Genomic DNA, 16,858 nt, shown 5'->3' with positions numbered 1-16,858 from the left:
CCATAAAACAAGCAGGCCTTGGCAAATGCGGCTCTCCTGGCGTACAGCCAACCAGGTATTCCACAGTGTTTTATAAGGGACGCTTCGGACACAGCCGTCGGTGCCGTGTTGCAGCAACTCAGCAATGGTACATGGCACCCAACTGCGTTTTTCTCAAGGAAGCTCGCAGCTACTGAGCACCGCTACAGCAACTTCGGGCGCGAACTGCTAGCCGTCTACTCCAGCATACGCAACTTCCATTATTTTCTGGAAGGCGTCGAGTTTTTCATTTTGACCGACCATTACCCTCTGACCTATGCTTTTCGCTCTCTCTCCGCTCGGACAGTGGCAAGCACACGACGCGTGAACTTCGCCAACTGGCATACATCTCCGAGTTCACGATAGACTACCGCCACGTAAATGGAAGCGACAATATTGTGGCCGACGCCCTTTGGCGGAGTGCCATAAATGCTGTCAACGCTCCTGAGGAATTACCTTCGATACACAGGCGGTAGCTCAGATTGAAGACATCGAGCAGATTCCTGGATTAGACGGCCAAATTTGCTGCGACACCTCTACAGGCAACCCACGCCCCATCGCGCCCACCTGTCTACGTCGCCGTGTATTCCTCTCGATTCACAAGCTATCCAATCAAGGAATAAAAGCTAAGCAAAAGTTGCTCACATCAATGTTTATTTGACCAGGTATCAATCGGGACGTTCGTAGCTGGGCAAGACGATGCATGTCGTGTCAGTACGCCAAAATTCATCGCCATACTGTGATACCGTTGGCAAAGCTCGCGCCTCCGGACGCACTCTTCGACCGTGTTCACCTCGATATTGTCGAACCACTAGTGCCTTGCCAAGAACATATGTATTTGCAGACATGCATCGGCAGATTCACGCTGGCTAGAGGCTGTACCTATGGTAGACATCACCGCTGACACCGTTGCCTACGCCTTTTTGCACACAGGATTGCTCGTTTCGGTGCACCTTCAATAATAACGACGGACCATGGAACACATTTAGAATTTGCACTTTTTTCCAGCATCATGCTTTTATCGGTGCTTCAAGCATTAGAACAACTGCCTACCACCCGATTAGCAACGGCATCACGTAGTGTTTTCATCGCCAGCTGAAGACTACGCTGGCTGCAACAGACGAGCGCAGATGGACGGAAGCGCTGCCACTGATTCTCTTGGGAGTCCGGACAGCCGTCAAGACAGACATCGGCTGCAGCGCGGCCGAATTGGCCTACGGAACGACACTCTGCCTCCCAGGAGAATTCTTCATGGCCACTCTGAAAGACGCTTACAAGGCCACCGCGGACTACCCACTTAAGGCTACGAGTCGTAATGAGCAATCTTCTTGCTAACCCACCGCGACGGGCAGCGCCACGTGCGGTGGACGTACCATCAGAACTCGTCTCGTGTACACACGTATTCGTACGCCTCGTCGCCGTTCATCGGCCTCTTCAACCACGGTACGACGGGCCGGTCCGAGTGCCACAACGAAGTGAGAAGCACTTCACGATCGACGTGCGCATTCATCACGAGTAGTACCCCTCGATTGGCTGAAGCCAGGCGCACATCGAGGACGCAGACGCCGTTTTACCTGCCCCGGCATCTGTGACATCATCCGCTAAGGCTCAAGTAGTGCAAACACGCGATGTCACCAGGACACACAGTGGACGCCCTCCCACGGCACCCCGTCCTATGGAACTTTGATGATTCAGCGTAAATGCCTTTGAATATTATCAATTCTGTAAATGTTCACTAACTCGCTAAGAGGGGAAGTGATGTGGCGGCCTCATGGCCGCACCGCAGCAGCCGAGACACACTTTCCTATCTTTCACCATCGCTCGAATGTTATCGCGTTATGTGCGGGGAAGGGACGATGGTGCAAGGAGGCGATACCGAGCTGCCGAGGTTGGACGGTGCCGAAAATAAAGTCAGTTGTTTTGTTCCTCAGGGACGCATTACTAGATTCTGTCTGCCTTATCCAGCCGCGCTCGCGTCCCTCGCGACAAACTGAGGCGTCTGACGAAATTGGCTCTCACCAGCGTTCACGGTAGTGCGACGTACGGTGAGAACAAGATTTTTTTTGCGCTATGCAGCTTAAACTTGAGCTCCCATCTGTTGGCACACCTTGAATTTGTACAGGCTGCCTTGTCCAGCCACTTTAAGACTCTTCTGCAGTCGTCAGGGGCGCCGAAACTGATTCATGTGTCCACCAGAGTCAGCACTTTACATGGGACCAAAAACTACATTCATAACTTTGACTTCAGGGCCAGTCTCGCTTAGACAATGGGTGTAACAGAGCATTTTCTGCCTGTCGATCCCTCAGAACAAAGCGTGGTTCACCAGCAAACGCGGAGCAGTGGAGTGATATTCACGCTTCGTCATTTACTAAAGGCGACTAAATCAACGTTACTTGAAACTTACGGATGAGCAATTATGTTCCGTACCATCGCCTTTTCGACCGCCCAAAGCTGGCAGGCGAGTCGAGTGCACGTCCGGACTACGACTTGACCTGGAGCCGACGACGACGCGTAAAGAATGACAGCTCACTTCAAGATGGTCATGCCGCCCTCCGATTACCACGAAGGCTAGTCTCCCGATCCTCCCAGATTGACTGTCCCGAAGAGGTCACTAATTGATGAAAGCAGCCATTGTCGAGGACTACCATGGGAACGGCATCAACATCGGGTTAGCAGTTTGCCACGTAGTTGCCTCATATGCGGGAGAGATGTGCAACGTTGGAGGCGGGAGTCCGGCGGAACGATGGGACGTTGGGGGAGGGATATTATGAACAGTTCGGCGTTTGTGTTTGGCCATGAAGAGAGATGAATTCCCTCGACGAGTGAAAGGGGAAGATAAAAGGGATAAAAAATTGGCAGTGGCTTAGCTCGGCTATGCCACGATATACGTAGCGAAAGCTAAGGCATAGCATGGTTAGCCTTGGTTAATATTGACCAAGTCCAGGTTAGTCTGGTTGTCTAGCTATGTTGCGGTGTTTAGCCAGTCGTTCGGCGCGCTGTTCGTCTGTTTCCTGGGCGATTCGTTTCCTCTTCATCTCGTTCCGATGTCGCTTCCAGGCCTCCTCCTCATTATCAGAATTGTCGCCGTCCATACTGCCGCCTCAACTGTGGTTGCGGCGCACGCGAGCTCTCCTTTTCAATCCTCCGACATTTTATCAGGCATGCGACGCAGCTGGTGAAGCGAGCGGAGGCGAGCGCAACGACGAGGAACGCGGTGTGACGTCATACCAAACGGCGGTGCGGACATGCGCGGCGCTATTAGTGGTGCTACTAGTGCAAGTAGTGCTACTAGTGCTACTAGCGCTACTACTTGGTGCTACTAGTGGTGCATGCGCAGTGGTGACTAGGGCGCGAGATAAGAGAAATATACGCGGCGAGGCGCGCGTTGTGACGTCATGTGCCTCCTCGGAGCACCGCCATGGCGAAATCCCAAGTTCGGGCCAGTAAAGCTCTCGCTTTAAAAAGCGGATCTGGACTGCTATGGAGGACGCTAGGACATGCAAAGACTTTAGCATGTAGTGTGCTCCTGGAGTGATGGAGCCATTTCTGTAAAACTCGGTCATGTAGATTTGTATACAGGGTGTCCCAGCTAATTTAAGCCAGAGTTTAAAATCATGCAAATGCCACGTAGCTCGACAGAACAAATATAATGTTTGCCGTCGCTGGTAGATACTCAATTCTTTAATTCCGCCTGATTAGATAATTAGGCTTAATTAATCAGCATCTCAAATATTATAATTAGACGAAATGTGTCCATGAGAAAACTGTAGAGGGACATGAAAAATTTCCGATACAGCTTTCTCTTGGTCAATAAGTGCTACAGAAAAGTGTTTTTCTGAGCGTGAAAGAAGCCCGCGAACACAGGCAAAGCACCTGGAGCAGCCAGTCGCGCGCCAATTTTGCGTGCATTTGCGGGCTTCTTTTACGCTGAGAACGACACTATTATGTAGCACGTATTGAGCAACAGAAATCTGTGCCCGGATTTTTTCATGTCGCTCTACATTTTCTCATTGAATTTTCGCAGCACAAATTTGATTAGTGTTAGACTGACCAAAACCGTAAGCAGAGAATATATTTTGTGAGTGAGTCTGTGTGACTACCCTTTACTTTGCAGATCCATGGTTAGCAGAGTCCTTTGGTGTTAGTCATGGCACAAATCAGCTCCATTAAGGCTGCCTAAGTTTAACGTGTTTTCGCTTGCTTTGAACGCATACGAACTTTCATCGCATGTACAGTTTTCGTTCCAATGCAACACGTGTGCTCCAGCTCAGTGTCATTGCGCAACGACCTTTTGCGTGCTTTGCTCCAGCGTCCACATCATCGTGGTTGGCACAAGAAAGGGTCGCTATTCGTGCCCGACAGATTACCTCTGGAGGCAAAAGGAGTCGCTGGTAAGTCAAGGCTGTATAGCGGCAGAGGCTCGCTTATCAGCAGATCAACACACACAAAACAAGAGCTATGGTATTTTCGGGAAGTTCATGAAATGGCCAAACCATAGTGTTTCATGTGCACGAACCCGCAAGTAGCAACCGCGAATTTATTAACACTGATGAGGCGGAGAGACGAGAACGTAAAAATTAGTAGCCAACATTTCAGAAAGAAAAGTCCGTTCAAGACAGTTAGAGGGGTGCCTTACAGCTTATTTTGATACTTTAGTGGCTTAAAAACTTGATGGAATCTACGTTAGCGAAGCGGTTGGTTCAGGGTTATGCAGCTACGCAACTAACGCTGAGGCTTGTCATTGTGATTACGTTCCTTCTATGTACAGGGTTATTAAATAATTAACTGCATAGGTAATTACTTTACGTCACATGCTGCAATTTACCAATTGTAGCCGGTAAGCTTGCAAGACGAATTCACATAAAACTAACTTCCAGGATGACACCAGTTGCGCGATATTATTCCCTCAATTGTTGAACGAAATACACGGGCATTTCCAGTTACTTTTGTGCTTCAATGCATGAAAGAGCGTTTTGGTAAAAAAGTAAGTGGAACAATAGTGCATTTCTACAGCAAGTTTGATGGGGCATATCACTAAACTGGTTTCATTCTGGAAATTCATTCCAAGTTCGCACAAACTCACCGGCTGCAATTTGTAAATTGCGATATCTGTTGTAGAATAATTAATTAAAGTATAATTTTATTTTTGTAAATTATCTGTATGTATTTTGATTTCTCGTGCAAGTAATGTCCGCCTTTCGGAATAAACTAGCTCAAGGTCTTGAATTATGTTATCCGCAACAAGCTTTTTAGAATTCTATAGAAGCTAAAATTATCACCTTATATATATATATATATATATATATATATATATATATATATATATATATATATATAATGTTGTCGCGGGCGAGTTTGTGCCGCTGTGGACCAAAGGACGTCGTGAGGGGAAGAGGAGGTTGAAGTGTCTCGACGATCGGTAGATTGCGTTACCCTGACTACTCAGCTGCAACCTCGTAACTGTATATATTGTAAATACATATATTTTCTCCTCCCTAACATTTTGGTGGACGTGCGGGGTTCTCTTGCCACAAGCCGGCCCTGGATCTTCGCAACGGGCGTCACATCGGTTCCACTGTTAAGGCTACTGACGCTGCCTCTGCTGCTGACGCTGCCTCCGCCGCTCAGACATCAGCGGAAGTAGTGCTAACCCAGTTACGTCACCCGGGAACCTTCAGCGGCACTGGCAAGGTCGACGTCGAAGACGGGCTGACGTCGTATGAACGCGTCGATAAGCACAAGTAGGATACCACACTTTTGCTGGCCAACGTGATCTTTTACTTGGGACGAACTGCGAAGGTACGGTTCGAGACGCAGGAAGCCGACATTAGAAGCTGGGACTCCTGCAATAAAAAGCTACTCGATCTCTTCAGAAGACCTGTGGGACGTCAAATGGAGGCCAAGCAAGAGCTAGCATCTCGTGCCCAGACGTCAACTGAATCATACGTCGCGTATATTTAGGACATTCTGGCTCTCTGCCGTAAAGTGGACGCGGACATACTGGAGGCGGATAAGGTCGGACACATCTTGAAGGGCATCGTGGATGATGCGTTCAACCTCCTGCTTTGCAGGAACTGCTCAACGGTTGAGTCTATCATTAAGGAATGCCGGAATTTTGAGCAAGCGTAGAGCGAACACATCGTACAACGCTTTGACCCACTTCTGAACATGGCTGCCACTTCCCTTGCAACGACCCTCCGGCGTCACATTCGCCTACAACGCCAAGCTTGACGCAAGTCATCCGTCGCGAACTTGAGGCTATGGCTGGAAGTTCTCACTGCCCCCATACGCATGACAACATGACCATCTCGCTCATTCATGCTGTTGTGCGCCAAGAAATTGCAAACATGGATATCCAGTCTGCCGTCCGCCCACTTCCCACGCCTACCGCTCTTGTCATTGCCTCTGCTGCGCCTCGACAGTCGTTCCCGAATCGATATTGGAACCCCTCTGAGTGGCGAACACCGGATGACAGGCAAATTTGCTTTGCTTGCTTCCGGGTCAGTTACATCTCCCGCCACTGCCGTAGCAGGTGCTGGTACTCCTCGCGTCGACCATATGCTGATGGCCGCTTGAACCGAGACCTTCGGCGTCTGTCGCCCCTCTGTATATATCATGCCGGCCTTCCACCTCGGGAAAACACCATTAGCAGATCGCCCTCGCCGCAACGCGGCCAGTGCCGTTCGCCTACACCTCGACGTCCCTCGTCCTCGTCCTACGCGGGCCGCTTCTCGGGAAACTAAGCAATGCAGCCCCCGGAGGTGCGGCTGCATTGACGACTAGGACTGCAAAACCTCTGATGACCCCTGCTGCTCGACCGAACCTTGTTGAAATTTGATGCTCTACCCGTTCAAGCACTCATCAATACTGGCGCTCAGGGGTCGGTTATGCGGTCAGATCTTCGTAGCCGTCTCCGTAAAGTCCTGACACCTGCCGAGCCCCCTGTCGTCCGAATAGCTAATGGTAATGGTGATGGGAATGCTCGCCACCTGTGTTGCATTGCCGGCCGTCCAGTGTTGGTACTGTGTTGACTGTACTGGCCGAGTGTCCTTGCGAAGTGATTCTTGGAATCGACTTCCTGACTGCCCATTCAGCACTTTTGACTGTGGAACCGGCACCCTTCGCCTTGAACTGCCCCATTAAATTGCCGACCCGACCGACAACCACAAGTCCCGCCTTCCTTCTACTGAATTTGCTCGACTGCAACCTAATGCTGCGACTTATGTCCTCATATCGCCTTACGTGGTGTCCCCACTTCTCGACGTCCTCCTGGCCGGTCAAATAGCACTACCAAGCTCAATTGTAACTCTTGTCGACATCGACAATCAAGCGTGGCTTCCTCTTCTGAACTTTGGATCTCTCGCGGTGCTGTCCCATTTGGAAGACTGTGGAGTAGCTGCTCTTACGCCCGAACCACGATTCGGCACTGTTGCAGCTTCTGCCCCTCCTACTTCACGCAACGACAAGTTTACACCAATGATAGCTACTGATTTATGACCTGCTTACGCCGACGCCCTTCGCCGCATTCAGATGTCCTATGAAGTCATCTTTGATTTTGGCAATCACCCGCTAGGTCGAACCCGTGTCGTCACCCATCTAATACACACTGGTGACGCTCCTCCTATACACCGGAGGTACTACCGTGTGTCTGCGGCTGAACGCCAGGCGATCCAAACGGAGGTGGACAAAATGCTCTCCAAAGATATCGAGCCTTCCTGCAGTCTGTGGGCGACACCTGTCGTTCTGGTTAAAAAGAAGGGCAACACCTAGAGATTTTGTATCGATTAGCGTCACCTCAATAAGATTACTAAAAAGGACGTGTAAATGCTTCCACGTATTGATGTCGCAATGGAATGCTTACACGTTGCCTGTTATTTTTCGTCAATTGATTTGCGCTTTGGTTACTGGCAAATCGCAGTGGATGAACGATATCGCAAAAAAAAAAAAACCGCCTTCGTCACCCCAGATGGTCTCTACCAACTTAAAGTGATGCCTTTCGGACTGTGTGTGATGACCCACTTATGGGGGCAAAGGTTCGTGTACTCAATGGTTCTGATGGTTCTCTTAGGCGGAGCCTCCGAGAACCCAATTGAGGACAAAGCCGTTGGTTTGAACACACACACAAAGACTTTTAATCTAACTAAGAAAGGCTTAAGATAAATAGAAGAAAATAGAAAACATTGCGGCAACGAACACATATAGGGCTTGCATGTGGTTAACGAGTGCGCGAGTCCGGGCTTGCCACGAGGGCGGGGACGCGTCACAGTCTCGACGCGGCGACGCGGCGACAAGCTGGCGAAAGGAGTGCTGCCGGTCTCACCATAGGTCGCGGTGTAAGCTGACCGACCGGGCGACCGGAGTGCGCCCGCTCTGGCTAGGCGAGGAAAAGTGGGCGGCTTGGTGGCAGGAGTGGACGGCGGCGGCGTTCTGGCCGGGCAGAGAGCTCGGACCCGTAGCCCGACTGCTCCTGTCTCCACCACGGGCACGGAAGCTCGAACGCCGGCCTCGAGCAGCAGGTGGCACGGCAGACGGGGGTGGCGTTCTGGCCGGGCAGCTGGCGTAGAACTCGGGCCCGAAGCCCGACTGTTCTCGTCCTGCCCACTGGCGCAGAAGCTCACCGGCCTTGAGGAGCTTGACGGCACGCTCGGGTAGACGGGCGACGCACAGGAACAGGGTGGCAGGAGGCCCCGGGCGGGTGAAGTCCTGGTGGGCTCGGGTCCGGAACCCGACGGCCCGTCTTCAACGCCCGCTCCGGTGGTTGACCTCCTCCTGCCGTCGCTTCCTGGGACTCTCCTGGCGTCTCCCCGGCGTCTCCCTGCGTGTCCTCTTGCGTGTCCCCCGTTCTGCCAGCGCACCACGCTTTTTCTCCTGATCTGGCCGATTCGGCATTCTCGGATTGGCTGCCTGACGCCCCGTGGTCTTTCTTGATTGGTGAGGCTTTTCTTCCTTTAGTTGCTTTTCATGCGCCGCGCGTTCACGTGCCGGACGCTCTTCGGCGTCGTCGCTTCTCCTTCCAGCACGGAATCGGCCGCGGCGCGCGCACTCCTTGTCGTCTGCTCTTGACCGTCGCGATCACCGCACCATGTCGCGCACCACACATCACACTGTGCAATGCCCCTGCTACCTTCGAGCGCATAATTGGCTCCCTTCTGTGCGCATTCAAATGGACCACATGCCTTTGCTACCTTGATGATGTCATTGTTTTTTCACCGACGTTTGAGAGCCACCTCCACCGACTCTCAGTTATCCTTGCTCTTTTTTGACGAACTGGCCTGCAGCTCATTTCTGCAAAATGCCATTTCGGCCACCGCCAAATACGAGTACTTGTTTACTTGGTTGACGCTGCTGGCGTCCAGCCTGATCCTGATAAAGTTCATGCCGTTGGTGAGGTTCCACTTCCGCGTTCTTCTACAGATGTCCGAAGTTTCCTGGGGCTGTGTTCCCATATTCGGTGATTTATCCGGAACTTTGCCAAAAATCGCTCGTCCTCTCACAGACCTCCTCAAAAAGGACACCACTTTTCGTTGGGCACCCGAGCAGGCTGCAAATTTTTCAACGCTTATCAATCGCCTTATCAATCCACCCGTGTTGGGTCATATTGATCCGCATGCCTATACAGAAGTTCACACTGATGCCGGCGGCCATGGCATTGGCGCTATCTTTCCCCAACGACAGCGGGACACCAATCGCGTGATCGCGTATGCCAGCCGTCTTCTTTCAGCACGAGAGAGCGCAACTACATAACAGAACGTGAATGCTTGCCCCTTGTTTCGTTCATTGCTAAATTCCGCCCTTACGTGTTCGGTCGGCATTTCACCGTCGTGACAGATCATCATGCCACTATCCTCACTCAGAGACCCGACAGGCCGTCTTGGCCGCTGGGCTTTACGCCTGCCAGAGTACACCTTTTCCGTGTCCTACAAATCTAGGCGGCTACATAAGGACGCCGACTGCCTCTCCCGCCATCCTGTCAACGCTCCCGATGGCACCAAAATCGATACAGCTACCTGCGTTTTGTCAATCTCCGACTTCTCACGCATCGCCGACGAACAGCGTCGTGACCCATATTTGCGATCCATCATCGAACGCCTTACCTCAGAGCAACAGGACGTTTCCCTCCGTATGTTTGTTCTTCAGGAGGGGACCTTATACCGACGCAATACGAGTGCACATGGTGCTGAACTGCTTCTTGTCATTCCCCAGCATCTGGGCTCGATAATTCTCTCGCAGTTACACGATGTGCCCACCGCTATTCATTTGGGTGTCTCCCGTACGTACGACCGTGTGCGAAGGCTATTTTTCTGGCCTGGGATATATCGCTCTTTTCGAAGTTACGTCACTGCCTGCGAAATTTGCCAACGCCGCAAGAAGCCTCCATTGTCTCCCGCTATGCGCCTTCAGCCTACAGATATCCCCAGTGAGACACTCTACCGCGTGGGCCTGGACCTCCGTGGCCCATTTCGAACTTCAGCCTCGGGCAACAAGTGGGTGGCAGTTGCGACGGACTATATCAGGCGTTATGCCACAACGCGGGCCCTCCCTACGAGCTGCGCAACTCATGTGGCTGATTTTCTCCTTCATGAAGTAATCCTGCATCGTGGTGCCCCACGTTAGCTACTCACCTATAGAGGCCACTGTTGTCTCTCTATGGTTGTCCACCACCTTCTTCGCTCTTGCACCACGTCCCACAAGTTCACGACGGCTTACCACCCACAGACCAGCGGACTTACCGAGCGTCTCAACTGTACATTCACGGACATTCTCTCTATGTACGTGTCCGATGATCACTGGGATTGGGACTGCACGTTATCCTTCGTGGCGTTTTCGTACAATTCTTCGCGTCACGATATTACTGGTTATTCTCCATCTACTATATGGCCGTGACCCACTCCTGCCTTTTGACTCGCTGCTCCGTTCCGATGCCACCACTACCATGTTCTGTGGTCACGTCGAAATTGTTCGCGTGGCTACAGCACGTCGCATTGCCCGTGACCGTCTTCTGGGACTGGCCAAAAGCACCGTTACAGCAGTCGTCGTCGGGGCGTTCATTGCAGGCCTGGGTTACTTGTCCTGCTTTGTTTACTCTCCCGTCGTGTCGGCCTTTTCGATAAACTGCTGCCGCGATATGTCAGGCCATACCAAGTTCTTCGCCAAGTCTCCAGTCTCCCATATGAGGTATCACCTGTGACTTGGACGTCTTCTACCCCTCCAAGAACTGATATCGTGCACGTTTCGAGACTAAAGCCGTATAACTCGCACGCTGATTCGGCACCCTAGGAAGCATCGAGACGATGCTTCTGACGCCGGTGGTTAATGTCACGTGCGAGTTTGTGCCGCCGTGGACAAAAGGACGTTGTGAGGGGAAGAGGAGGTTGAAGTTTCTCGACGATCGGTAGATGGTGTTACAAATATATATATGTCAGATCATCAGAAGCCAACAAACACTGACACAAACGACAACATAGGGGAAATTAATTGTGCTTAATAAATTAAATAAACAAACGATGAATTCATGGTTGTGAAAGTGGATGAAAAGACGACTTGCCTACGGTGGGGAACGATCCCACAACCTTCGCATTACGCGTGCGATGCTCTACCAATTGAGCTACCGCGGCGCCGTTTCTCCTTCAACTTTCTAAGGTATTTATGTTAATTCCGAGAGTTCTACTACAGAACATAAATACCCTAGAAAGTGGTTGGGGACACGGCGCCGCTGTAGCTTAGTTGGCAGAGCATCGCACGCCTGATGCGAACGTTGTGCGATCGTTGCCCACCGGTGGCAAGCTGATTTTTCATCCACTTTCATTACCATGAATTTATCGTTTGTTTATTTCATTTATTAGGCACAATTAATTTCCCCTATGTTGTCCTTGGTGTCGGTGTTTGTTGGCTTCTTATGACATGACTAATAAAAATCGGGACCCTCGGTTAAACTCGCGTTCTTCTCGTAAATTTATTTATTTATTTATTTTCAATAGTGCTACTCTCATCTGAGAGCATAGCAGGAGGGCAATACAATATGTGAAACGTCTACAAAACAATGAAATATGTGAACAAATGTAGGAAATAAGAGGTTACAGTAACGATACTAGGTACATGAATACAGACAGCGAACATCACTCTAGTGTTTAAAAATATGGATACCAGAAACAATTGCATATATATATATATATATATATGTGTGTGTGTGTGTGTGTGTGTGTGTGTGTGTGTGTGTGTGTGTGTGCGTGTGTGTGTGTGTGTGTGTGCGCGTGTGTGTGTGTGTGCGCGTGTGTGTGCGTTTGCGCGCGCGCGCGAAGGAATTCTTCGGATCTGGTGTTTAATAAACTGAAAGTGCAGGCACACGTAAAAACATCACGAACAAACATTTATTTCGACGTTTCGGCCGGGGTCATTATGAAGGCCGGGCCACACCGCTGCCGAAGCGTCGAAATTAAATTTACGTTCTTACTCGTAGAGCGCAGCTCTTAACGGCCCGTTCCTGCTGCGAGCGTCGGCGGCGAATGTGCGTAACCGAGCGAACGAGCACAACTGCGAAAGGGTTCACGCGGACAGACAGGTGAAAGAGGCGAGCCGCTTGCGGGCGGAGACACCACTGAGAGCGGCCCCTTCGGCGACGTGCGCGCGCGAAGCTGGTTTTATGCGGACCCGCCCGACCGCTCGATGCGTACTCGCGTCTGGTCTCAGCTGGACCGCTAGTTCCGTACCATCGTCTTCTCGCGTCAGCTCTCTCTCTCGCGCTTCCTTGGTCTTCTCTTGGTTCGCTTGGTCTCGTTCGCGCTTGTTTCGACTGACATGGTTTGCGATCGTTTTGTAATCTGATTGTAAGCGCGACACGAATTGTTTCATACTTTCTGGAAGCCAAGAGGCACCAGCGATTGCGCTGGGACCTTCGACGAGCCATGTATAAAAGCCGATTAGCTTGACCCGCAGATCATATTTTCGACGATTGCTGGCTCTGCTACATGTCTCTCTCAAATTCTTTGCCTGGATATATCGCGAAATGAAAAGACCTACACAGCTGCGCTCAAATTTCGCATTAGGGAATATCGTAATCGTCGGTGAAATTGTTTTACGTGCGCCTGTACTTCTTTCAATTCGCATATTTATTTATTTATTTATTTATTTATTTATTTATTTATTTATCTTTACGGTGGTAAAGGTGCTCGCTGAACTCAAGGAAATAGTGAAAGAAAGACTCACGCGTCTGGCTAAAAAGCGAAAACTTTACTAACATTGCGGTCGGTGGGCCGGCGTACTACTGGTTGCAAAGTCAGCAAAATAGTTTTTTTTTTTTTTGTTACTCGGCCGGGCTGGTCTCACGGCTTCACTGATGCCTTGTAACGATTACAATCCCCTGTTCGTCATATTAGTTTGGCGACATAATCGAGACTTGCTGAAAGGCGGACTTGCGGAACTTTGCATGTCATTCAGTTTCTTTGTGTCAATCGGATCAGTTCCGTGAATTGTTCATCTCTAGTTTGAAAGGAGCGCCAACGGCGGTTACGGCTTTGGGAAGAGGGTTTGGGAAATAAATTCTGCTCAAATGATGCAGAAATACGAAAGACGACTGCACTACGTCAACACTGCGCGCCAGAGAATATTTAGGGCACACAAAGCACAATGTACAGTGCACATGAAATGAAACGCGTCAAATTAGGGCTAGCTAATGCGCATACTTTCGTTCCCACCGGCTGCACTCCGTGCCACATCGACGTAATTTTGGCGGGTGCAGTTAGATCGGAGTCCGCGTCACCTTTGGTGACCAGATTCCTAGCGGCATGACCTCGTACTCCCGAGTACATTGCAAGTATGCAGGGTTACACTAAATGCTCCCTGTCACGCTTCCTTCCATGAGCACTGTACACTTCTGCAATGTCGTTTCGGAAGGATGATAATGCACGCGTATCTGTCAACTCAAAGGCTTGTAATTGTTGCACTCTTATATTGAACCGTGAATTCGTTTATCTTTTACGGGTGAGGGCTTTTACCATCCACGAAATCTTATCGCTCAGCGCAGGACGCGTCTCAATGTATCGGAAGTTTCTAGAATGTTATCGATGCCTCTATCCGTTGTCGGTTGTCGCCGAACCTTGTGTAATCTGATTGCATGTATGCGCGACGCGAATGGCGTAGAACTTTGTGGAAGGCGTGCTTGCCCCACCGATTACTCTGGAACATTCGACGACTGATCTATAAAAGCCGACGCGCTTGACCCGCTGAGCAGATTTTCGACGATCACCGACTGTGTTCGCCGCTCTCGTTGTGCTTTAAGTGTAGCCTGTTTTGTGGGCACAGGTTCGCCAAATAAAAGCTACACTGTAAGTGCCCCTTCTGCCACACAACGATAATCGTCATCTGCCTTGATGCGTTTCCTTTCTTTAACGCTGCGAGCCCGGTACTTTCTAGTAACGAACGGCACGCGCGTTATGAGCATGATAGCATTGCCGACAGGAAATGCTGTCATACTGAAAACGCGCGTGCCGTTCATTGCTGGCAAGTACCGGGCTCGCAGCGTTAAAGAAACGAAACGCATCAACGCAGATGACGATTATGCTATCATGCTGATAACGCGCGTGCCGTTCGTTACTGGAAAGTACCGGGCTCGCAGCGTTAAAGAAAGGAAACGCATCAAGGCAGATGACGATTATCGTTGCGTGGCAGAATGGGCACTTAGAGTGTAGTTTTGTCTTTCACAGTATTGCTACTGTGTTGTTTAACGTCACTACCCCGTGTCATCTGGTGGAGGTGCTTTACATTCATGTACCGGACGCCCCCACAAAGCCGTGACCCAAGCCCGCACGCGGAAGACAACACCAACGTCGCCAAGAACCAGCGAGGTAACCACAGGCTGCAAGGACTGCCCCCGGAGCGCGGATTTTGCCTGCGACGATCAGGAAGATCGCCACCATGTCCACCCCAATGGCAGCCCCAGCGTCCCCCATTGTGCTGCAGCAGCCCAGGGATTCTCCGACGTTCCGCGGTTCAACGTTCGAGGACCCGGAAAGCTGGCTTGAGACGTATGAGAGAGTCGCTACATTTAGCAGTTGGAACAGGGACGACAAACTGCGACATGTCTTCTTCGCATTGGAAGGCGCTGCCAGGACGTGGTTCGAGAATCTGGAAGCCACCTTAACGACCTGGGAACTGTTCCGAAGTGGTTTCCTGCAGACATTCGCAAGCGTCGTACGCCGACAACGAGCCCAAGCGCTGTTAGAAACCCGGGTGCAGCTACCTAATGAGACAAGCGCGATCTTCACGGAGGAAATGAGCCGTCTATTCCACCACGCCGACCCTGAAATGCCCGAGGAGAAGAAAGTCCGCCTACTCATGCGTGGTGTGAAGGAGGAACTTTTTGCCGGAATGGTACGAAGCCAACCGAAGACCGTAGACGAGCTTCTTCGCGACGCCACCAGCATCGAGAAGACACTGGACATACGAAACCGGCTATTCGACCGCCGCACGAAATCGACAAACTACGCCGGAGATCAGTCACTGGCCACCGACTACCTGCGCGAGACTATCCGAGTGGTCGTGCGGTATATAGGAGCTACAGAAGCTGTTCCCATCATCACAGCCTCAAGTGGCTTCGATTGCCGACGCCGTACGTGAGGAGCTCCAACAACAACTCGGAGTAGCCCCTGAATCGCCGCAGCCCCAGCCGCAAGCGATGACATACGCCGCTGTGTAGCCCACCGTCACGTTCCCCCTCCACGCCCGCGGCAGAGCCCAGTGACGACACAGTTCCGTCGTCCACCACCACCACCGCCTGCAGCACACTAACCTGTCACCTAACGCTGCGTTCCAAGGAAGACTGACGTTTGGCGCGCCCCCGACAACCGTCCGCTTTGCTATCACTGCGTAGAAGCCGGGCACATCCACCGCCGATGCCCATACCGGGAGATGGGACTCCGAGGGTTCGCCGTTAACGCGCCGCGACCACAGATTGGCAAACGACCTCGCGATATCGCCAACTACCTCGCCGCCATTCAGTGGAGCCCTCGGCGACCGTTCCGTTCGCCGTCACCAGGCCGTTACCTGTCGCCGCAGCGCCGACCATACACTGGCCCAGCCCGGGGCCGGTTGCGAGCCCATATCCGGAAAACTAAAAGCAAAAACCGATGGAGGTGCGGTTGGTGTTCGTCGAACTGCCGAAGATCCTTCGCCGCTGACAAAGACGCCGAAGAAACTACTTCGACGACATAAAAACATGCCGCCGTCCCGACGAAGTGTGGAAGCAAAGAATACGACGACGAAAGACGACCTGACGACGTCACATACCAGCCACAGGTCAACGCGACGCAGCCGTGATCCGACGCCAAGACCGAACTGTAATGCAAGACAAAGAACCACCGACCTCGACACGCTTCTCGAAGGCCACGCAGTCACCGCCTTAGTTGACACAGGGGCTGATTACTCCGCATAAGTGGACAATCGCGGCCCAGTTGAAGAAAGTTAAGACTACATGGGAAGGCCCTCAAATTCGGACTGCTGGAGGACACCTCATAACGCCGACTGGAATGTGCACGGCAAGAATTGCCATTAACGACCGGACTTACCCTGCCACCTTCGTTATCCTCCAACAGTGTTCACGAGACGTCATTCTCGGCATGGACTTCCTGAAACAACACGGCGCAATCATCGACCTGAAGTCGAAGTCAATAACGCTGTCGGAAGATCAAGCGATACCGCCGGAGAGCCTTTCTAGTGACCGCGCCTTGAGTGTGCTCGAAGATCAAGTGAGCATCCCGCCTCGCTCCAGCATTGTTATTTCGGTAGGCACCGAAACACCTGCTGACGTAGAAGGCGTGATCGAAGGCAACCAACGTCTACTGCTCGA

At 51.4% G+C, this 16,858-nt stretch overlaps 1 protein-coding gene across 1 annotated transcript in view; it reads left to right on the top strand.

The window, feature by feature from the left end:
* Nucleotides 1–16,858, top strand: part of LOC129384112 (uncharacterized) — a 92,316-nt gene that overhangs the window by 56,353 nt on the left and 19,105 nt on the right. The window contains exon 7 of the mRNA XM_055069252.2: nt 4,328–4,409. Within this exon, the coding sequence (XP_054925227.1) occupies nt 4,328–4,409 (82 nt within the window). The remainder of the gene's footprint in view (nt 1–4,327; nt 4,410–16,858) is intronic.

Source organism: Dermacentor andersoni, chromosome 9 (assembly GCF_023375885.2).
Source record: "Dermacentor andersoni chromosome 9, qqDerAnde1_hic_scaffold, whole genome shotgun sequence".
Taxonomy (NCBI): domain Eukaryota; kingdom Metazoa; phylum Arthropoda; class Arachnida; order Ixodida; family Ixodidae; genus Dermacentor; species Dermacentor andersoni.
This window is presented reverse-complemented; position numbering and strand designations above follow the sequence as displayed.